Source organism: Loxodonta africana, chromosome 19 (genome assembly GCF_030014295.1).
Source record: "Loxodonta africana isolate mLoxAfr1 chromosome 19, mLoxAfr1.hap2, whole genome shotgun sequence".
Lineage (NCBI taxonomy): Eukaryota > Metazoa > Chordata > Mammalia > Proboscidea > Elephantidae > Loxodonta > Loxodonta africana.
Window position 1 is genome coordinate 57,046,216 of NC_087360.1, and position 24,173 is coordinate 57,070,388.

The window sequence follows — 24,173 nt, forward strand, 5'->3', positions numbered from 1 at the left end:
AATAAATTAGAAATAGCAAGGAACATAATAGAGATATGAGGAAATGGAATTACTGACAGAGAGAAAGACTTAAGTGAAAGCAAACAAAAGACTAAGGCATTAAAAAATAGAGAGACGCTAACACGTGGAAAAGACCTATGAAATACACAACTGTGCCCTGAAGCAGATAATCCGACACTTGAAGCATGAGATGTATTAATACAGAATACCAAAAAAAATTCCTGAAATGAAAGAACTGAATCCACAAAACAAAAAAGGAATCTGTACTTCACGAAAAATTGATAAGAGAACAATAGTCATTGACACATAACCTGATTAAGTTATTATGATTCAGAACTAAGTAAATTCTTCAGTGAGGCATTCAGGCAAAAGTAAGTCATTTTCAGGAGACACAAACTTAAGTTCTCCGAACACATCTCCACAGAATCACTGAATGCCAGAAGAGTGTCTACAACGTCCTGAGGAAAGAAAGTCTCCCAAGAATTTTAGACCCAGCCAAGCTATCCTTACACTATAACTATAATAGACATTCCATTTTCCAGTGTTTAGGGAAAACAACACTTATGACCCTTCTTGAAAAAATGTCTCAACCATGAAATCTAGCCAACCAACAACTCAGGAATAGATAAGCTATGGTAAGAGGAGTAGTGAAGAATATACTAAATTCACTTAAATATTGAACTAAGACTACAGGAATTGTGATTAGAAAGCAGAATGTGTATTATACAAACCCTGACAAGGTAAAAATAATATAAAGCTAATAAAAATTAGAAGATGGGGCATGAGAGAGAAGGGAGAAAGTGCAGGTGTGCTAATTTCCTCTTCTTATTGCAATTTTTCAACCAATCCAGTCTAAAATTAAATCATGTAGTAAAAAATATATCACAATTCCAACTTTTAAAAAAATTACTCTTTTTAAAATATCACTTTTTAACTTTAGAAGGATCTTTTAGGAAATAATATCTCTTACTGTGAAGAAACATTTTCTTAAAACTCAGTAAGTTCTTCTGTTATATTCAGAATCTCTTTGATAAATTTAAGTAAGATAAAATTTATTTCTTCAATTAAAAATAGTTGTTCTTGATAGGTGCCATCAAGTCAGCTCCATGGTGAACTTATGCATAACAGAACAAAGAGTTGCCTGTTTCCGCACTAAGTGAAAAATAGAACATATAGTATATCCCATATTTTATTAAATTACTCCTAGCTTGTTTTTTTTTTAGCAAGCTATTCTTCTATCTGCATGCATGCAAAGACAAGTAAGTGCCTGGGATGGTGGTCATCTAACGTTGCTGTCTTTAGATGCTGTCATGTCATTTTCAACTCAATAATGACTCCATATGACAGAGTATAACTGTCCCATAAGGTTTTCCAGGCTGTAATCTTTATGGGAGCAGATTGCCAGGTCTTCCTCCCATGGAGCTGCCGGGTGAGTTCGAACCACCAACCTTTCACCTAACTGTTGTGCCATCAGGGCTCCTTTCATCTAGTGTTAATAATAGCTAATTCTGGGAGGCAGGATCCGGAGTGATTTTTAAATAATTTGTTCCTTGTACTATTGTAAATTGCTTAAACATCTTATAGTAGCCTTTTTTTTTTAAGACAAAATAAAAGGTCATGTTTAAATTATAAAAGCTCCCTAAAGCTCTTATTGAATTTTTTAACAAAATATAAAACATATTGGTAACTATATATAAATTTATAAAGCAGAGAAAATACAAGGAAATAAAGATCATAGTGTCATTTTCAGAGTCAACCACAATGAATAGTTTTCAATCTTGGGATGTAGTCCCTGGGTGGTATAAACAAGTAGTCTGTTCAGCTGCCAACCAAAAGGTTGGAGGTTCACGTTTACCCAGAGGCACCTCGGAAGAAAGGCCTGGTGACCTCCCTTAGAAAAATCATCCGTTGAAAGCGCCGTGGAGCACAGTTTTACTCCGACACACATGGGGTCACCAGGAGTCAGAGCTGAGTCCACGGCAACTGCTTAGGAGCTAATCTTGGGGTGGAAATGATTTCATAAATACAACATCAAACATTTAATAAACGGTTCCTTATATTTTTCCCTTCTAATTTTATGGTCATATTAATTACATTTAAATATTTAATCAATCAGGATTTACTCTGGTTTTAATTTGAAATAAGGATTAAATTTTTTCTGCTTTGGTTCGAGGTTAATTCATTGAATAATCTATTCTTTGCCGACTGAGTCAGAATGCCACCTTTACTAAGTTCTTACACGGAATGAAATCCCTACAGGTTTGAATGCCCTCCCTCACCCCATTTTTTCAGAGACCTCAACACACTCAACACGGAACCCTGGTGGCGCAGTGGTTAAGAGATCAGCTGCTAACCGAATGGTCGGCAGTTCAGATCCACAAGCTGCTCCTTGGAAACCCTACAGGGCAGTTCTACTCTGTCCTACAGGGTCACTAAGAGCTGGAATCGACTCAATGGCAACAGATTTTAACAGGTCAACGTACTCAGAAACTCCTTGACTACAGAGCTAACTCTCCATTCAGCCTTCTGTTCTAGTGTCGTTGTTCTACGAAGCCTTTCTTTGTGTCTCAGTGTCCCTTGTATATGTCTCTGCTGTAACATCTTCCACTACAGTAGCAGGCACCTTAGTACTTCCCATGGAGGCAGGTACTGCATCTCAAACTCATGTTCTTATCCCTAGCATCTGGGTAGAGTGCCTGGACACACAATACGTGTTCAAAATACCCTCCTCAAGTGACATGTCTTCCCCAACCCCATACTCTTCTACCTACATGCAACAATAAAAAAAAAAAAAAACTAGTGCCATCGATAGACACCTGAAAAGTAAAAGTCAAGAAAAAAATTCCCTAGGATTTTTGATTGTTTTTAAACATTAACTATAATTACGTTTCATTTCATCATCTCAATTTCAGAGACTTGACAAACACTAATATCACTTTCCTCAGCAACATTTTCCTTCCAGTTTTATTCCTATTGTTAATGGCTTGCAATTCTCATGATGCTAAGACAATAGCTGGTCATATGTGCCCAGTTGAATATGGCTATTCCAGGTACCCTGAGTCCTATCATTAAGCAGACTTCCTTTAGTATAAGCACTATCGTATCAAGACCAAAATGTTCAATGACTGGATTTTGTGCTGAAAAAAATCTCAGGACATTTAATCTGCCAAGCTATAGGCAGCTTCCTAGCCAGAGGAACTTGCTATAAACTAGTTCTAGAAATGGGCACACTCAGCCTCTGGGTATAATGATTTGAGTTAATTCCTAGTGCCAACCACAGGCTCGTTAATTCTCAGGATGGAAGTCTCACCTGGCACTCTGCCATTCCAAAGGGGAGACAGAAAGAGAAGGCACAGAAACATCAATAAAGACCAGAATAAGCCAAAGCTACACAGACACTCCCTTCGTTACTGGAGCCAGAGGGATACTGCCACCATTAAAGTGAGTGTACACCATGGAAAATTCCACAAACTGGGAGGAGTGAACAGGTTAGCCCACTCTTATTCTGGATTATATCATGGCTAACTCTAGCTTATCAAGAAAGGTCTAAGAACTAGGGAATGCGAGAAAAGGTTTGGGAACATAAGAACTGTTGAGTCCAGAGAAGAAAAGACAAGAGAATTGTGATGGTTTTCTTTAAATACTTGAAAGGCTGTGATGTTTAAGAGGAAACAGATTATTTCAGTATTTTTCCAGAGACTGAAACTACACCTAGTGGGTAGAAATTACAGTGAGGGAGACTTCAGGTACAAATAATAAAGAACTTTCTAACTAGAGCCATTCAACAAAGGGGCAGCTACCTTGTGAAGTAGGTAGTTGCCTGGTATACACGTTGTCTTGAGCACTGTATGTCAAGGGTGTATAAAGGGATTCTGCATTAAGGGGGATTGGACCAGATGACCTCAAAATGTCTTCTAGATTATTTGATTTGAAATGTAATATTTAAACAGAAAAGGGCTGTTCTTCAAATAAAAAAAAAAGTGTTCAGTAACCAGAATTTTGAGAAGTATCAACTATATCCTTAAACTAGCTAGCTTTCAATAATATGAATTTCATGATATGAGATTACAAATCAGTTTGATCTTTTAAGATTTATAAGTAGACAGATACGACTTTCTACCTTTAAAATAAGCTGGTTAAAAAATATTAGCTGGAGACCAGAAGAACTAGATGGTGCCCGGCTACAACCGATGACTGTCCCGACAGGGAACACAACAGAGAATCCCTGAGGGAGCAGGAGAGCAGTGGGATGCAGACCCCAAATTCTCGTAAAAAGACCAGACTTAATGGTATGACCGAGACTAGAAGGACCCCAGTGGTCATGGTCCCCAGACCTTCTGTTGGCCCAAGACAGGAACCATTCCCAAAGCCAAATCTTCAGACAGAGATTGGACTGGACAATGGGATAGAAAGAGATGCTGGTGAAGAATGAGCTTCTTGGATCAAGTAGACACTTGAGCCTCTCTTGGCATCTCCTATCTGGAGGGGAGATGAGAGGGTAGGGGGGTTAGAAGCTGGCAGAATGGACACAAAAAGAAAGAGTGGCAGGAAGGAGCAGGCTGTCTCATTAGGGTGAGGGCAATTAGGAGTATTTAGCAAGGTGTATATAAATTTCTGCATGAGAGACTGACTTGATTTGTAAACTTTCACTTAAAGCACAATAAAAATTACAAAAATATATATTAGCTGGCTAGCCTCAGCCAACATGTGAATATTAACTATAAAAGATGTAACACTGCACAAGAAAGAGCTTGAAGACACATCTGGAAAACCTACACTGCTGCACCTGAAGATGAAGCCCCACTGAGACTTTCCTTCTCAAGTAGCTACAAAAATGGACTCTGGGAAACTTCTCGGCATAATGCTAGGTTTAATCTCTGAGAAGATGTAGATCAGAATAAAGAACTGATTCTGATGCAGTCCATTCTGGCAGCTGGAGGCGAAAGCAAGGCAACAGGTGAAGCGCCAACCTCAGCTGAGTCCACATGGGCTGTCACCAGCCATCTCCTGGCTGCTCCCGAAGACCTAGAACCCCTCTTGCCTTTGAGAGTCTAGGAGAGAGACCATTCCATTGGTATGATAGCACAGTTCCAGCTTTCTCCAAACCTGAGTCCAAACTCCAGTCAGAACTGAGCCAAAAAACAAAAAACCCAAAACAAAACAAAAACCAGTTGTGATTGAGTCAATTCCAACTTATGGAGACCCCATAAGTACAGAGTAGAACTGTGCTCCATAAGGTTTCCAAGGCTGTGACCTTCTGGAAGCAGATCACTGGGGCTTTCTTCTAAGGCACCTCTCGGTGGGTGTGAACCCGCAACCTTTCAACTAGTAGTTCAGCGTTCAACCATGTGAACAACTCAAGGACTCCCAGAACTGAACACAACAAATATTAGGTCATCTCTGTAGGTCCTAATTAAAAACCAGTCCTTTCTAGTTTTGACTTCTGAAGGTAAATATGCTTATCCAGGATTTTTCTAATTGCTTTAGAGAAAGGCAAATACCAATGATAAACTTCATATGAAAAAACAGATTTGAACAAGAAGAGAAAGCAGCCTTTATAGTTGGCAGGGGAAATGAGAGAAATGACGGAAATGATATCAGGGCTCTAACACACACCACACTGGGGAAGATAAACATGTACAAACAAACCTGAAATTATGCATGAACTGCCGGAATTTGTCCACCCTCTTTGCCAGGGGCACGATAATGTTGATAAGCGTGCTGGCCATGTTGAGGTTTTCTTTTTTGACTTTCATGATAGGGCCAAACGGTCGGAACAAGACAAGTCGTTTGAATTCATGTTTTTGGTCCCCTTTGAACGTCAGCTCGTACAAAGTGCCTTTATCTTTTTCTGTTCGGTAGATCCCTGTTAACAGAAAAACAAGGAAAGATAGTTTTAAAAATCAACCTTGGCTGCTGAGTGTTTTTTAATAGCAAAGATATAGCACAAAACGTCTTTTTTTTTTTTTTGAAGGAAGAAAATTCAGATCAAATGTCTACATCGAACAATTATTATCATTGTTGTTGTGTGCCATTGAGTCGATTAGGGAACTCAAAATGCTCCCAGTTAAAAATCCCAAAAGAAATCAAAATACCATCTATTTAAATATCACAGTTATGAAGCCTTCATAAAAACATGGAAAAAAATTTTAATGTTGGATACAAAACTATATTTATACTATATACATAAAGGAAATAGTTGCTGTCGAGTTAGCAGTGACTCATGGTGACCCCATGTGTATCAGAGTAGAACTGTGCTCTGTAGGGTTTTCAACAGCTGATTGTTTGAAGGAGATCGCCAGGCTTTTCTTTTGAGGCACTTCTGGGTGAACTCAAACTTCTGACTTTTCAGTTAGCAGCCATGCAAGTTAACCGTTTGCACCACCCAGGGACCCCAGAGAGGCGTTTCAAAAAGGATTATAAAGAACTAAGCCAAAATAAGACTGTGATGTGGACTGGGACTGTGGATGTTTTCTCTTTTACGTTATTTTTCAAATTTTCTGCAATGTGATTAGATGAATATTATAATTATATTTATTTAATTGTTAAAGTGTGTGTTAAATTCTCACAGAAATTATAGCCATTTCAGATAAACTAACCATCGTGATATCTGGGGCACCTGGGAGTGGCTGAGGGCCCTCTGGAAGCTTCTTTAAGCATTAAAGCAGACAACACGTAAAGTACCCATCACAGTGGCTGGCACACATCTTATTTACTTTCACATCTTCCTACCTCTGAGCAGGTAGCTTAATGCTTCAGAGCACAGACTCTTGAGCCAGACTGCCTAGGTTCAAATCCTGGTCCCCCAAGTTTACTTTGGGAAATTAACCTTCTGTGACTCATTTTCTCCACAGGTGAGTGTGAGACTTAAATGCATGAATACATGTAAAGAGATTAGAACAATACAGGGCACATAGAAAATCCTCAATAAATGTTAGCTGTCATCATTACCCTCTTCTTTTGTCAGTTCTGTTGAAACTGCATATTGAGAAGTCAAAAAAAAAACCCCAAACTCATTGCCGATGAGTTGATTCTGACTCATAGCGAACCTATAGAACTGCCTCATACGGTTTCCAAGGAGCACCTGGTGGATTCGAACTGCTGATCTTTTGCTTAGCATGCGTAGCTCTTAACCACTATGCCACTATTTATATCCCTTCAAACTGTCTTCCAGCCCATGTGATTGTTACTGAAAGCCAACAGAGTGCTCACTTGGTAGGCCGAAGATGTGAACACAGCTCAACTTTCAAAAGGAACCTCCCGAGGGCCAGACCTGACAGAATTCTCTGACATCATAGTTCCATTTCCTCCCCAATATCACCCGTCTTTTATACTACAGCAACAATGAATCATCCGTGAGGAAAAAATCTTGTAAAATTCAACAAATCACCAGTTAAGCTCCTACACTCCTTTACCTCTTTATCTTCAATTTTTTATTCCGAGTCGGTTTCTCCTTCTTAATACTCACATTCACTGAGAATGTACCTCTCAGTATTTAAACGGAGTTCCTAGGTGGTGCAAACAATTAATGTGCTTGACTGCTACCAAAAGGTTGGAAGTCGGAGTTCACCCAGAGGTAGGTGCCTTGGAAAGGTCTGGCAATCTACTTCACAAAATCAGCCATCGAAACCTTATGGAGCACAGTTTTACTCTGACACACAAGGGGTCATCATGAGTTCGAGTCAACTCAATGGTAACTGGTTAGTCTTTTAAAATCTACACAGAAAATTTTCTGCCTATGGTCAGTCACAGTTTTTCAAGGCCTCTCCAAAGCACTTCTCTTTTCTGCCTCCCTCTTGTTTTTTGTGGAAACTATAGCCCCCTTCACAAACATGGTGAAGTCTCTTCTCTGTTTTTTGCCTTACAGGAGTTCTTTTCATCCTTGTGTATGCTGTCAAATGAATTCCGTTTGACTTACAGCCACCCCATGCGACAGTATAACTGCCCCATAAGATTTTCTTGGCTGTGGTCTTTACAGAAGCAGACCGCTAGGACTTGCCACTATAGAGTGGCTGGGTAGCTTCAAACCTCCAACCCTTCCGTTAGCAGCCAAGTGCTTAACTGTTGTGCCACCAGGGCTCCTTCTTTTCATCCTACAGTCCTGGTGGCGTACTGGTTAAGTGCTATGGCTGCTAACCAAAAGGTTGGTGGTTCGAATCTACCAGTTGCTCCTTGGAAACTCTATGGCGCAGTTGTACGCTGTCCTATAGGATCGCTACGAGTCAGAGTTGACTCCTCGGCAATGGGTTAGGTTTCATTTTTTTGGTCCCGGTTCTACAGCCTCTTTAATCCTGTTCAAGGTTTGGATTTCCCTGAGGGGCCACAGAGTCGAGTTTGGTGCTACGAATTTCCAAAGTAGTTTCATTTTGCACAGCTGTTTTGTGGGCCTGGCCGAATATTCAAAACGCACGATCCACTGACAGTGAACACGAGTGGTTTAAGGACCTGGACATAGAGTTACAGGGGCCAGGTTCTCTTCTGAAGTGTTCCCTGATTCCTCGGCAACAGGGCATGCTGCTCAACTGCTCTCAAAGACCTGGTCTTCCAGAGAAACTGAGTTCACTTTGGGAAAAATTTCAGATTCCCTGCAGGGGCCAGTTATGGAAGAAAGCAGAAGGTTCATTTCTGAGGAAGCTCAAAGGACTTCTTTGAAAAACAGTAAGTGGTTCCCTTCAAAGTCTGTTAATTCTTTCAGGCAATTAGCGTCCATCGAGGAAACAGGCTTAGTCCCTACCTCTCCTATTCTCTAGAGCAGCTGGGTAAGCCACCATGTCCCAGGAGCCAAATAAGACTGGGCAGAGTCAGAAAGGAACCCCATTCCGTATCTGAGAGTATCTCTGCATAACCGAAAACAGGTCTGCCTGGGTCGGTGGTTGTACCTGGTCAAGCTTCTGTTATTTGGTGTCAGCAAGTATACCTTCTTCACAACAGCCATAAATACAGAGAAGGCTGCTGACAGCTTACTACGCTGATAAAAATGTACGGGGGCTGAGGGACTGTTTTTTGAACTGAGTCATTTTCTTTCTCAGCTGCAGGATAAGAATCATTAACTCTTTAAAATCCAAATTCACAGAGTTGGATACACAGGTAGAAATGTACTCAAGCCCATCTAAAGAGATGGGCATCTATAAAGAACCCAGAGAATGTAATAATTCTTACTAATAGTGCTTCTTATGTAACAATAGCCCCTTTGTGGTGTACACATCGTTTGTGACAGGTATCATCACGCCACGGCCTTTGGTAGCTGTTTTCAGGTGTAGTAATTCTTCCTCTCAGGAAGCTCATCATACCCAGGTTAACTTTGGATTTTTCCACTGTTAGCTGCTTTCTCCTTGTCTCCCACATACTGTGCACCTTGCAATAGTCATTACATCTACTTTTTAGTATGTTTCTCCATACTCTCATTATTTTAATTATAACTTACAAGCCTGATTTTAGAACCCTTCATTTCACTCATTTTAAATGAGTTATTCAAAACTCCCTTGCAACCTTTAGCCACCAAGACTCTCCCAGCCAGCCATCTACCCACACCCAGAAGTACACACTCACAGCCTCGCACACAGTAAGCACTCTCAGTTTGTCTTCTTTGAACACAAAAAACAACACCTGAAGGAATCCTTTTGCATCCTGGAAATCTGCCCGTGAAAATGCAAAGGGACCAAGAGAGAGGGGAGGAGAAACATCCTGAGGCAGGAACGGCTTTTCAGCTATCCTTTTGAAGCTGGTATGCACCAAGGCAAATGCAAAACAAATCAGCCACACAGACACTTTTCCTTGTAATATTTTATACCATAGTATCGTTTTTACGTGCTACTCAAATGAAAGATCAAAGGAGGAGCTCTTAGTAGCTCTAAGGAGTTAATTTAGATCTTCACTTAAACATCTTGACTGTACCTCTTTTCCCTTCTTTCTCTCCAGAAGTGCTAAATTTACTTAGAGTTTGGTGTTTCTGCCCCTGTGCAAGCATCCCAATACTTATCGTACTCAAGGGGATCCCCAAACTAGGTGGGGACACCTCCAGGTATCCAAGATACAACTCTGCAGTCTGCTACAAATGTTTGTTCTTTTAGGAGGCAAGAGCTTATTGGGCACAGGTTCCCTCTCCATCTTACATTCAACTTTTTGTTGTTAACTGCCATCGAGTCAACTCTGACTTAAGACAATTTTCCAAGTACAACAGACCAAAACATTGCCAGGTCCTGCACCACCTTCATGACTGTGTGCTCGCGTCCACTGTTGCCGCCACTGTGTGCTTCCAATCTATGCAGCTCATCTTCCAGCACTATATCAGACAATATTCTGTTAGACTCCATAGGGTGTTCACTGGTTAATTTTTAGACTAGATTGCCAGACCTTGCTTCCTAGTCTGTCTTAGTCTGGAAACTCCATTGAAACCTGTCCACCCTGGGTGACCCTGCTGTTATTTGAAATACCAGTGGCCTAATTTCCAGCAACATAGCAATACATACACCACCACAGTATGACAAAGTGACAGATGGTTGGTGGATTTTCAACTTAGGATCTTGGAAATCATGATGCTGAAAAGCAAGGAAAGTGCCAAGCCTTCATATTTCTTACCATTACTCATAAGTGTATACAGGTGGTGACCAGTGTTACACTGTGGAGCCCATGATGAACTTCTCCAAACCTCCTGCCTGCAAAACATTCACTTCATTCTCATGAGCCCCAGCTGGGTGTCCACATTCATCCGTGCTTTCCTATCATCTTATATGGAGGCTATGTCTCTCGGCTAGATGACTGCAATCATGTGCCAACTCACATCTTGGCCTCCAGGGACAATCCATACTGCACATATCCCTTGGCCCTTTGCCCTCCCTCAGTACCACTCTAGCCCTGCTATTCCTCTAAGCTCAAGAGCCCTCACCAGCTTCCACTGCCTACAGATTAAAGAGCCAGCTCCATACCTGGCTGTCAAGATCCTTCATAATCTGGTGCCTATCTACTGCTCTAACTTCATGTCCTGTCCCTGCTTTACATGAACTCTGGGCTCCAGTCAAGCTGGTTTATGCTGAGCACTTTCTTTGCTCTCCCCTGAGAAGGTCTTCCCTTCCTCACAGACATACATCCCCACCAGTCCATAATGCCTTCTCCCCTTCACAGACCTCCTAAATCTGACCCTCCTCTTCTGGAAAGATTCCTATGACATTCTCAACCCAAAGTGATCACGCAACCTTCCAGACACGTTGGTCTTACAACTTTTAAACTCATCTTTTTTATACTATGTTCCCAGCACATGAGATTATGAAAAAACCTTGAAAGAATTATCTAGTCCAACCTTCAAACATTGGAGATGAGAAACTGAGACCCAGAGGAGTTGTGATTTGCTTGCGTTCATCTAACTTGTTAATGGTTAATGGGAACACACCCCTGTTCAAGTATTTACTCCCTAGAGGCCACCTTTCATAAGCAATGTTAACAATTCAGAACATAGAAAAGAAGGAAAAAAAAAACCAAACTCAGTGCCGTCGAGTCGATTCCGACTCATAGTGACCCTATAGGTCAGCGTAGAACTGCCCCACAGAGCTTCCAAGGAGTGCCTAGAGGATTCGAACTGCCGACCCTTTGGTTAGCAGCCGTAACACTTAACCACTACGCCACCAGGGTTTCCAAGAAAAGACTTAGGAACATGAAAAAAAGCTTCCAAGAATTCAGAATGAACCATAGTAAGTTTATGTGAAAACCCACTGCATGGAGCTCATTTACCTACAAATAAATCCTCATGTCAACCCTAGAGCTTTGCTTTCACTTTACATACAATTTTAACAGTTGTCTGAATTCCAGCCTATAACACAGTGAAAGCAGTAAATTTGAAAGAGGGGGAAGGTGGGTTTTAAATGAAAAAAAAAAGAAAAGATATTTCCGACAAGAAAAAAAGCGTATATGAGAAAAAGAATATCTATAACAGGCAGAAATGAGAAGTGCTGACAGTAATAAATAGTGACAGGTATCTTCCTGACAACAGGGGAGGGGGCAGAACATTCTTTTTGTAAATAAAGAATTTTAAATGTCTGGAACCACTTTAAGATACAAAAAAATGTTCCACTCATCTAAACTGCTTTTGGGGACATCACCGTAAGAGCATACCCCCAAAGAGGAGGGACATTACGTTCAGCTTACTCTGTTCCGAAAGAGAAATGGGTAAATACCTGGGAAGAATTTCACTCCAAAAGTAGTTTTTTGTTTGTTTTTCTCACCATATTAGTGCTTCACTTATCTGGAATGTTCCACTGAGATGGAATATCTCATTCCTATACCACACGAGATAAATGAGACATCGTGACAGTGCCAGCTGCTGCCACCTCTATTTTTGTAGGTAAAGTAGTAGACATCTGATATTTGTGAAAAAGATGTACTACGACTGCTACGAATCCCTCGAATGCTCGGCTACTATATAGTAAATAACATATAAATAGGAGTACATAAAAAAAAAAAAAGACCACACAATAAAAATGTGTGCACTTTCAGGCTTTCTACCATCTGCTGGGTTATGGAAATGTTGCTCACTTTCTCCTGTATTACACAACTGATCAGTTCATAGCATCCTCTGGACATCAAGTTTATCACTGTTTCAACTTTCACTAAAAGTTTCTTTCCTTTGATTAGATACACACTTGCTGAAACAATTCATGAATCACCTTTTCTTATTTCTATACAGCACATTTGGTGTGTACTTGTTCATATCCTACATCTAAGCAGACAAATCCAATACGTGGCTCTTAGTTTACAGAAATTTCTAAGAATCTCACTTACTTAGAGCTCCTCCTTACATCAGCACTAGTACTGGCAGTCAACTTTCTCTTCAGAGCCATCCTTCCACAAAACAACAAACAATCTATTACTTCATGAAGCTACTGTGTATTTGACAATCAAGGAAAAAATGGAGACGCATTCTGATTCTGCAGTGGCCTGCCAGCCTCACACCAATTCATAGTCAACTGACGTGGTTATTTTTGTCATTATTGATTTTTTTCTCACGGTTATTATTGACCATGGATTGTGCTGAATGTTAGAGATATAAAGATGGACATGACAAAGTTATTCTGTGCTAGGAATTCACATTCGAGAGAGGAAGACAGACAGGAAAGCCAAACAGTCCTAAGTAACATAAGTGCCGAACAGTCTGCCCAAGGTGTGAGGGAACAAAAAGGAGGGAGTGTATCCACCTGGTGGAAGGTGTAGGCAGACTGACAGAAGTTATTTCACCAAAACTCACGACCGAGTAGGTGTTTGCCAAGACTACAAAATCAGAGGGGGATTCTAAGGAAAGATCACAGCACAGGCAAAGATACTGAAAAAACAAAACAACGTGTTACTTTTGGCAAACTTGAAGCAGCTCAGCAAGGCTAGGAGTATGAAAGGTAGGTGTGGGAGAGACGTGGGAAAAGGAGCTGGAAAGTCAGGTAGAGCTACACCATGCAGGCCCACTAAGTCCTACTTACAGGTGAAAGCTCTATCCTGGAGCTAGGAGCAGCTAGGTTGATCCTTTAAGGGGGCAAAGACATGACCATTTTGGGTCTATCATGTCATAGCAGTATGGCAGAAGGACGAACCAGAGGGGTCGAGATCAGAGAGTAATCAGGAAGGAACCACAATTGTTCAATGGGAAATGACAAAGGCCTGAACTAAGGCAGTGGTGGTGGAGATAAAGAGAAATGGAAAGAGGAAAGAAAATTGAGAGAACTTAGTTAGAACCTGGGATGGCAGGTGAGGGGGAGGGAGAAATGTACGGTGATGCCTACATGTTTAGTGTGGGTAGCTGGTACGTAGTGATATTATTTACTGAAATGGGTGGCACTTACAGAAGGGAAATGGATTATGAGTTAAGATTTGGATAAGTTAAAAGGTCAAAGGAATGTGTGACCATGATTTGAGAAGCCTGTGGACGTCTGCTGTAGCAGTAGGTCTAGAGCTCAGAGAATAAGTCTTTTTAAGGCTTACAGTCTTAGGCGGCCCCCACATATGAGCTGAAGCTGTAGGTGTGAGTCACATCAGCTGGGAAGAATCTGTGGAATAAGAGAGAGCCCAGGATGTAAGCCTGGAATTTACCAAACCTTAAGGTGCACTGTGCCTGGATTCCGTATGAAGTTGTATGAGAGAGGAACACGGAGAACCCGAGAAACCCAAGGGATGAGTGAGGAACTGCTCAACAGCGCTGCCTTAGTTTCTTAGTGCTGCTATAACAGAAATACCACAAGTGAATGGCTTTGACGAACAGAAATTTATTTTCTGGCAGGAGGCTAGAAGTCCAAATTCAGGGTGCTGGCTCTAAGGGAAGGCTTTCTCTGTCCCCGCTGGGGAAAAATCCTTGTCTCAGCTGCTCTAGCTATCTTCCAAGTATTTCTTGGACATCTCCATGTGGCATCTATCTTTCCCCAATTCGGGCTTGCTTGCTTCTGTGCCTAATCTTTGATATCTCAAAAGCGACTGGTTTAAGGTATGGTCTCATTAACATCACAAAGAAAAAAACCTATTCAGAAATGGGATTACATTCACAAATACAGGGGTTAGGATTGACAACACATGTACTGGGAGACACAGTTCAATCCAGAACAAATATCAAATGCTGCAGCGAAGCTAAGTGAGATGATGAAATTGGTCCACATGGTGTGCCAACCAGGTGACTGGTGATCTTACCATGATGGTTTCAGAGAAGTGACAAGGACAAAAACCAGACTGAGGTGGATTTGAAAGATGAGAGATGAAAAAGCAGCAACAGCGAGTTGAGTATTTTTCATTTCCTTTAAATTGTCTGGTTTATTCCTACCTCAAGATCCCTGTTCTTGCTTCCGCCTCTCCAGTCACTCTCTGTCATCTCTTTCCTGTTACCCTGTTTTTCTCAATTCATCACACGTATGTCCTTACCTACCTATTCATTACCGTTCCCTCCACCAGAAGGTAAGCTCAATGGAAACAAGAACTTTGTTTTTGCAACCCTAGTAAATATCTGTTACACCCAGAGCAGGGAGGGAAAGAAGGAAGGAGAAAAGGAGGTAGGCTGGCCAAGAAGAGAATGAATGCAGTAGAGTGAGCTAGAGGAAGTTATAAAGTTGATAGTGTTTTCTTTTTTTTTAGAAAAATAGGAGAAACTTAACTCCTTCATATGCTGAGAGGAAGGAGCAGATACAAATGGATGACGATATGAGAATGAAATGAGAAGGTGAGAGGTGAATGGGCTCTACTGGCCGGGTGGAGAATTGGTCTTGGACAGAAAAGAGTCACCCATTCCTGGGAACAGGAAAGAAGGAAGCAAGCAAGTAGATAGTGCAGGTTCGGGGTAAGGCGCTAAAGTAGTCTGTGAGAACTAACGTCCACTAATTTCTCAGTGAAACAAGACGGAGAGAGCTGCCAAGAGTGAGGGAACTAAGGGTGGAAATACGGGCTTGAGAAGTGTGCTGATGGGCTGGGATGATGCCGGTGGAGCACGGGAGATGGCGGTTAACTAAGAATGTGTGAAACCTGTTGCCATGGTGTCAATTCTGACTCCTAGCAACCCCATGAGTGTAAGTTCAACTGCCTTTCATAGGGTTTTTAATTGCTCTGATCTTTCAGAAGCAGATTGCCAGGCCTTTCTTCCAAGGCACCTCTGGATGAGCTCAAACTGCCAACTTTTCTGTTAGTAGAGGGCACTTAACATGTATGCCATCCAGGGATCTAAGGATGTGTAAAGGAGTTATAAAATAACACAAAGGAACAGCTGGGCTGAAGATTATAAATTTGTACTGACATGCAGTATAGATATGCAGTGATTTTTCTCTGTGTTCTTTTCATGAAGACCGTAGATAAAGGAGGAGAAAGGATGATGACCATATGGATCTCGGACAGGGCTTTTCAGGCCAGGTATGGAGAGCAAGGAGGTTGAGGTGTTGGCAAGAAAGTGGTAAAAGGAATACATCATGAAGTCTGAGCTGGAGAGGGGAGGAGTAAAGCCTAAGGAATGGCATGGTCAAAGACAAGATGGATCAAAAAAACAAATAATCCAACTAAAAAAATGGGCAAAGGATATGAACAGGCACTTCACCAAAGAAGATATTCGGGTGGCTAACAGACACATGAGGAAATGCTCACGATCTCTAGCTGTTAGAGAAATGCAAATCAAAACTACATCTCGCCCCCAACACTACTGGTACGAATCAAAAAAACAGAAAATAACAAATGTTGGAGAGGCTGTGGGGAGATGGTAACTCTTAAGCACTGCTGGTGGGAATGCAAAATGGTACAATCAGTTTGGAAAATGATATGGCGCTTCCTTAAAAAGCTAGAAATAGAAATACCACACAATACAGCAATCCTACCCCCAGGAATATATCCTAGAGAAATAAGGACTGTCACATGAACAGACATATGCACACAGATATTAATTGTGGTATTATTCAAAACAGCAAAAAGATAGAAACAACCTAAGTGCTCCTCAATAGATGAATGGACAAACATACAATGGAATACTACACAACAATAAAGAACAATGATGAATCTGCAAAACATCTCACAACATGAATGAATCTGGAGGGTATTATGCTGAGTGAAATAAATCAATCACAAAATGACAAATATTTTATAAGACCACTATTATGAAAACTTATGAAAATGTTTACACACAAATAGAAACAATCTTTGATGGTTACAAGCAATGGCTAGAAGCAATGGTTACAACAGATAAGTGGCAACTTTGGTGAAGGATAAGACAGCACACAATACTGAGGAAGTCAGCACAACTTGACCAAAGGAAGATCATGGAAGCTTCATATACACATCCAAACTTCTAGAGGGACCAAATTACTGGGCTGAGGGCTGGGGACCATGGTTTTGGGGGACATCTAGCTCAACTGGCATAACACAGTTTATAAAGAAAATGTTCTATATCCTACTTTGGTGAGTAGCATCTGGGATCTTAAAAGCTTGTGAGTGGCCATCTAAGATACTCCACTGGCCCCACCCCATCTGGAGCAAGGGAGAATGAAGAAAACCAAAGACACAAGGGAAAGATCAGTCCAGAGGACTAGTGGACCACAAGTACCACAGTCTCCACCAGACTGACTCCAGCACACCTAGATGGTGCCTGGCTGCCACCACCAATTGCTCTGACAGGGATTACATAGAGGGTCCCAGACAGAGCTGGAGAAAAATGTAAAACAAAATCCTAACTCACAAAAAAAGACCAGACTTACCTGGTCTGAGAGAGACTGGAGTATGGCCCCAGACACACTTTTGACTCAGTACTGAAGTCACTCCTGAGGTTCATTCTTCAGCCAAAGAGTAGACAGGCCCAGAAAACGAAACGAGACTAAATGGGCACACCAGCCCAGGGGCAAGGACTGGAAGGAAGGAGGGGACAGGAAAGTTGATAATGGGGAACCCAAGGTTGAAAAGGGGAGACTGTTGACATGTCATGGGGTTGACAACCAATGTCCGAAACAATATGTGTATTAATTGTTTCATGAGAAACTCATTTGCTCTGTAAACATTCATCTAAAGCACACATACAAAAAAATAAATAAGAGAAATGGATCAAAGAGTAGATGCAGTAAGAATAAACAACAGAGAGGCTGAAGTTGGAAAAAATTACATTTTTCTGCCATTTCATCATAAGAAACCCACAGATGTTTGTTCTAGAATCATATCTGAAGGATATTGAAGTTAAAGGCAAACATGGGGCTTTTCCAGGCGATGAATCGGCTTAGGATGTGGCTGCCTTGCAAACCCGGCCTCTTGGCACTTTATCTCCCTCAGGGGTGTCTTGAATTGGCCAGACACATTTGCTGCTCAAGATCCCAAGTAGCCAGATCTCTTTTTGATCTTGAGCTCTTACTAAACAAGGATTGTGGGTTTCTTACCAACAATTGGCAGATCCACCTCTTTCTGTAACCTTATTTAAAAAACCAAAGGTTAGAAATTACTAGGGCTTTGAAACTGTTTGTTGTGGTTCGAACCCCTGCTGAGAATTTGCATTTCTAACAAGCTGCCAAGGGAAGCTAATGCTGCTGGTTAGGGGCCAATTTTGAGAACCATTAGTAGGGCAATGGTTCTCAAAATTTATTATACATAAGAATCGTCTGGGGATCTTGTTAAAATGTAGATTCTGATTCAGTAAATTTGGGGTAGAAATGCAAATTCTCAGTAGGGTTCAAACTGGAACAAACTGGCTGGAAGCTCTAGAAATTACACAGGGGTCACCATGAGTCAGAATCAACATGACAGCAGCTAACAGCAGACCCCTACCTAGACTAAACCAAGAAAAACCAGACCAGTGCCGTCAAGTTGATTCTGACTCACAGACGGAGTTTAAACTAGTCTCATAAAAGTGAAAGAAAAGAGTCAGCAGGCAGTGGTAGTACAGACTGAGACAGCGAGAGGTTCTGCAATGATTCCAGAACAAACATCTGAGGAAGGGAAGTCAGGGCAGCCATCATCACGGTAAGTTTCCCAAACAGCTGCCATACTTCCTCTCAAAGCGCAGGGGACAGTGTATCCAGGATGCTGCGGAAAAGCAGAAAGCTGAAGATACAGGCAGCAAGAATGAGCAGGAGTTAAAAGGTCAAAGACCAAGGAAGGTACAACCATGCTATTGACTTCAGCCAACCATTGAACTTCTCCAGACACAGCTACTTAAGCAACTTACCACCAAAATAGAGGCCATATGGCCAAACTATTAACGAACAATGAATAATGATAGTAACCCTGACATGAGTCTGTTTACCAAGCCACATTCACTGTATATTATCTTGAAAATAGGTTAAAAAAGTCTTTCAAATAAGTACATCATTTACCCATTTCCTTTTACAGATAAGTGAATTGAGGCCTATTTAGAGAAGTTAAACAAATAACTTGTTCAAAGTTACAAACGATATGCTCACAAAATGCTGGGCAGAATGACTGTGCATTTAAGAACAATCTGTCATGGCAAAGCTCTTTAAAAGTAAATTAACTTTACCTTCAAAGAGATTTTTATAGGCTCTCTTTTCACTTCTTCCTTTTTTTTGGAGGCCAACTTTTGAGAATAGAAAAGCATCAAGAAAGAAGTTTCAGAAAGTTAATCAACTTTCCACAGTATATCAGAAAAGTCTGTCTTAAAACTCACCTTTGAGGAGTAAGCTAAGGTATTATTGATTGATTCACTGACATCAGTTTCTTCATCTTTAAGACAGGGGATTAATAATAATATCTACTTTTTCATAGGATTGTTGTGATAATTAAATAAAACATACCTATGCACAGGAAGTATTCCATGATGCTGGCAATAACAATAATTACTATGTCATCTCACTGTGCTCCATCAATGATTTAATGTATTATCGTTCTTAGGCAAGCATGCCAGGACTCCAGAGCAAAGATCTCCACAAACTAGCAAAGATCTCCACAAACTAGCATTAAATGTTTGGAGGAAGAATCCAATTACTCATTTTTTAAAGTTAGCACTGTGGATCCAGATTCTTGATATTCTAGTTAAAACCTGGCAATATACGAATTAAACTCTGACTCATGGCAACCCCAAGTGTGTCAGAGTAGAACTGTGCTCCATAGGGCTTATTTTTCTAAGCAGATCACCAGGCCTTTCTTCCAAGGCACCTCTCAGTGGACTCAAACCACCAACCTTTCAGATAGCAGCGAGTGTTTTAACCATTTACACTGCTCAGAGACTCCAACACACAAATTAGCATATGTGATATTTGAGTCAAGGTAACTTTTTAGAGATATTGCATCGGATTTCTTAGCCATTGTTGGAGAAACCCATTTCCAATATATAACAGCAACTGAAATTTTCAAATCTTTGACCCCATAGCCCTCTGTCAGTTAGCATGACCTTTTATCCACCTTGTTGTTGCTGTGTGCTGTCGAGTTAATTCTGATTTATAGCAGCCCTATAGGACACAGTAGACTTTCCCATAGGGTTTCCTAGGCTGTCATCTTTACAGGAGCAGATAGCCAGGTCTTTTCTCCTGCAGAGCAACTGGTAGGCTTAAACCACCAACTTTTGGTTAGCAGACAAGATCGCTTAACCATTGTGCCACCAGGGCTCCTTTTAACCATTCATACTGGTTAGCAAAACATTTCACCATATCACACCTACACCATCATCCCCAATCAGTAACATAATTAGAACAGCTTCCTCTCGTCTGCCAGACACAGAGTTTCCTGACTCATCCTAAATGGCCCTCTATGACTACCCAACACCCAAGCCAAAGACTCACACTGTAAGCCTGGCCTCACCACAACTTTGTCCACGTCAAGCAAGTTATTTAATGACTCAGATTTCCTATTTCCTGGTCTTAAAAACAGGCTCACAGTGCTTCATTCACACACACACACACACAAAATGCTGTAGAATTTTTGTATGAATCACCATACTTTCAAGGTATCAAAAATATTATAGTATTAAAGTACTATAGATATTTATTTTATTTGACTAATACAGCTAATTAGTCAGTGGTATAGAAGCCCTGGTTGTACAGTGGTTGAGCGCTCAGCTGCTAACTGAAAGGTTGGCAGTTCTAACCTACCAGCTGCTCCACGGGAGAAAGATGTGGCAGTCTGCTTCTGTATAGATTACAGCCTGGAAAACCCTACGGGGCAGTTCTACTCTGTCCTAGAGGGTCGCTATGAGTCAGAATCGACGGCATCGGGAAGAATTCATTTTAGTTTTACAAATTGGCTATAAGACTGAATCCCACTGGATATTTGGGATAAAAATGTATGTATATTTCTGTGAAACTTCTAAGCTACAGATAAACCACAGCACATTGAAGAACAAGAATAAAACCATTAGCATTCAAACCAAAAAAACCAAACCCAGTGCCGTCAAGTCAATTCCAACTCATAGTGACCCTCTAGGACCGAGTAGAACCGTCCCATAGAGTTTCCAAGGAGCGCTTGATGGATCTGAACTGCCGACCCTTTGGTTCGCATAAAAAATAAGTCATTATGTTCTACCATAATAGGTACTAATTGACCAATACACCACCATTAGTCTGTACCAGTAGAAACCAGTGTCGTTGCTGTTGTTAGGCGCCATACAGTTGATTTCACATCTAAAACGCATGAAGCGGCTGGATGGCGCCAACCTTTTGGTAATCAGCTGAGCGTTTAACCATCTGTGCCACCAAGGCTCCTTAGAAACCAGCAAGCTTTACAAAATTCAGATTTTTGGGCCCCATACCTGACCACTAAATTTGATCTGAGGACTTGCTTTTGGTACTCCATACTGGTACATCATGGGCTTTCAGTAAACGCTATAGAGTAACAATGAAGAATTAGCCATTGGAATAACTAATAATGGTCAAAGTCAATGGTGTTTCGGGTGAGAGATAAGCTATGAGCAAAATGTCCATACACTATGCACAATTAAAAAGTCTGGATCTGTTAACTCTGTTCTAACCATAGTGGCCACAAAAAGAAAAAAGAACTGACGCCCCCACCAACCAAGAAAATCAATGTAAAAACACACTTTTAGCCACCAATTCTATTTGGGTGCTTACAGAATTTTTGAGAATTATTATTATTATTTTGGTCTTTGAACACCTGCTTCCTAACATAGAGAAAGTTGGCCCAAGCTTTAGCAGTATTTTAAATGAAATCTGAATAATGTATCATTTCTTGCAAAAGTTCTGGGGCAACAAGGGCTTTTGTCAACCCATTACTTGACTTATTTATTCAGCAATCCCTCAATAAGCATCTTCCATTATTGGTAATAGATAAGAATATACAAAAGTGAGCAAAACTTTGGCCCTGCTCTGAAGGGGGCCCAAATTCTGTCCTGAGCATAGACAGAGAAATGAGCAGCTATAGTACCGTGGTGAGAAACTCATAACTCTGCTTGGGGAATTCAAGGAGAGCTGCCCCAAGAGGCAATGTATTTGAGCTCAGTCATAGAGAAGGAGCTGTGTAGGAGGCAAACACAATATGGGGTGAGCGAGGAGGACTTTCCAAGTAGCTTGACCAGAATACATAAACAGCACGGAGAAAGAATATGGTGCACTTGGAAGTTCAGTAAAGCTAGAAGAGTGGCCAGGTGTAGAACAGGTCAAGACATGAACTGAAGAGCCAGGCAGGTTCCAAACCATGGAAGGCCAAGAGTCTTCCACTTGCCAACATGTGGGCTGTTGTTTTTGTTTAAATCTTGGTTTGGGGTTTTCTTTTATTTTAGACACTCCTTATAGCTAAACACAAACTATAGCAATCCAAATCTTAATTATAATAATGTCCTAATCATTACCATAAAGTTTTAAAGTAAAATCAGTGGAGATTTGCTTTCAAACTTCAACCACTTTAAAAGAATCAAAATCATAGAGTCCATTTGCTGACCATAATAGAATCAAACTAGAAATCAGTAACAGGGAGATTACAAGAAAATCTCTAAACACCTGATGATTAAACAACCCTTCTGACTTCTAAACAATCCATGGGCCAGAGAGGGCATCTCAAAGTCAATTTGAAAATGCATATAACTAAATAGTTACTTTCTGCATAAGGTTTTAGATGTAAGAGTTGGTGTTGTAGGACATCTACCAAAAGTAATTATTTTGAAACAACTGATGTTATTTTACTGACAGCCATTATACAGGTCTGTTGTCTGTTAAGTTGCCTCTAGTTCATTACAGTAAAACTACAGCAGTACCAGAAACTGTGCCCAAGTACCCCAGAGCAGTGTAGCATACATAAGAGGTGCTCAGTAAATATTTGCTGAATGCATTAAGCAATGCCTGACTTTCTCTGTGTGTGTGCACCCGAGAGGCAAGAGGGCAAAGCAGTTGAAAACACAGACTCGAGGGCTGGGAGTCTGGGTTCATGCTCCAGTTGAGTAATCTTGGGCAAGCTACTTAACCTTTCTTTGCCTCTATGTCCTCTGTTGTAAAATAAGAATGATCATGATAAAACCTTATCACATCAGCTTGCCGTGACTACTGAAGTACACACATAGCACTCAGAACAATACCTAGCATATTTAAGCACTCAATTTATTAGCTAGTGTGTTATTTTGGTTGTTGTGGTCCACACAGTTTGTGGTGGACTACTAACCTAAAGATTGACAGTTCAAACCCACCCAGCAGCACCATGGAGGAAAGACCTGGCAATCTTCCATAAAGATTACAGCCAAGAAAACCCTTTGGAGCAGTGCTAATCTGTAACACATGGGGTTGTCATGAGTCAGAATCGACTTGACTTCAACAGGATTGTGGAGAAAAAAGACTACAGTTCTCTCCTAAAATAGATTTAAGTCATGTACTGATTAAAGAGAGGTCAAATATATTCCATGATATCCCACTAAAAGTATTACAATCTCCAGGGATCCCAGCCCTGAACAAGCTTGAGAATTAAAATCTGTAAAGTCATCTACAGCTCTGTATCTTGTGATTCCTTTAAGACAGTGGTCCTCAACCTTGGCTGCACATGTCGATCACCTGGGGAGTTTTAAAATTACTGATGCCCGGGTCCCCCTCACCCCCAAGATTCTGAGTTAATTACCCTGCAGTGCAGCCTGGGCTCCCCCAGGAGATTGTACTGCCCCACACTCCCGGTCAGCGCCTTCCCAAACACTGCCTCCTTTTATTTCCATGTGTTTGTTATGCCTCATTTGACCAACTAGAGAAGCGGTTATATCTTATTTTTAAATCTTCCCCACAACTAAAATAAACTAATTGCTGTTGAGTCAGTTCTGACTCACGGTGACCCCGTATGTGTCGACTAGAGCTGTGCTCCATAGGGTTTTCAATAGCTGATTTTTCAGATACAGATTGCCAGGCCTTTCTTCTGAGGCACCTCTGGGTCAACTCGACCCGCCAATCTATCAGTTAGCAGCAGAGTGTGTTAACTGTTCGCACCATCCAGGGATTCCGCCTATACCTCAGGGCCTAACAAATGGTTAGGCAGTTACCAGGAGCTCAATAAACACTTGGGGATAGTTGACCTTATAGGTTGCCATGTGGTCGGGGGTATAAAGATCACAGTTCTCTAGCTACCTACCCCTGCCCAAGGTATTTATCAAGAGGCTATGGAAATCGCCCCTTGCTCCCCAAATCACAGCACAGGGCACACCTGAGTGGACCTTAGAACCACCCTGGGGAATGAGTCCAGAACAGAGGGCAAGCGTACATTTTTATAGTCCAAACATCAAGATTATATTAGGCTGTATTCATTTCTGTATCCAACTGCCCAGCACA

The 24,173-nt window shown here is 41.1% G+C and overlaps 1 protein-coding gene across 15 annotated transcripts in view; it reads right to left on the bottom strand.

Annotated features, from left to right (window-relative positions):
• CSGALNACT1 (chondroitin sulfate N-acetylgalactosaminyltransferase 1) overlaps window positions 1-24,173 on the bottom strand; it is a 390,272-nt gene that overhangs the window by 48,619 nt on the left and 317,480 nt on the right. For all 15 annotated transcript variants that reach the window (XM_064272743.1, XM_064272750.1, XM_064272751.1 and 12 more), the window contains one exon: window positions 5,650-5,866. In XM_064272743.1, coding sequence (XP_064128813.1) covers window positions 5,650-5,866 — 217 coding nt within the window. The remainder of the gene's footprint in view (window positions 1-5,649; window positions 5,867-24,173) is intronic.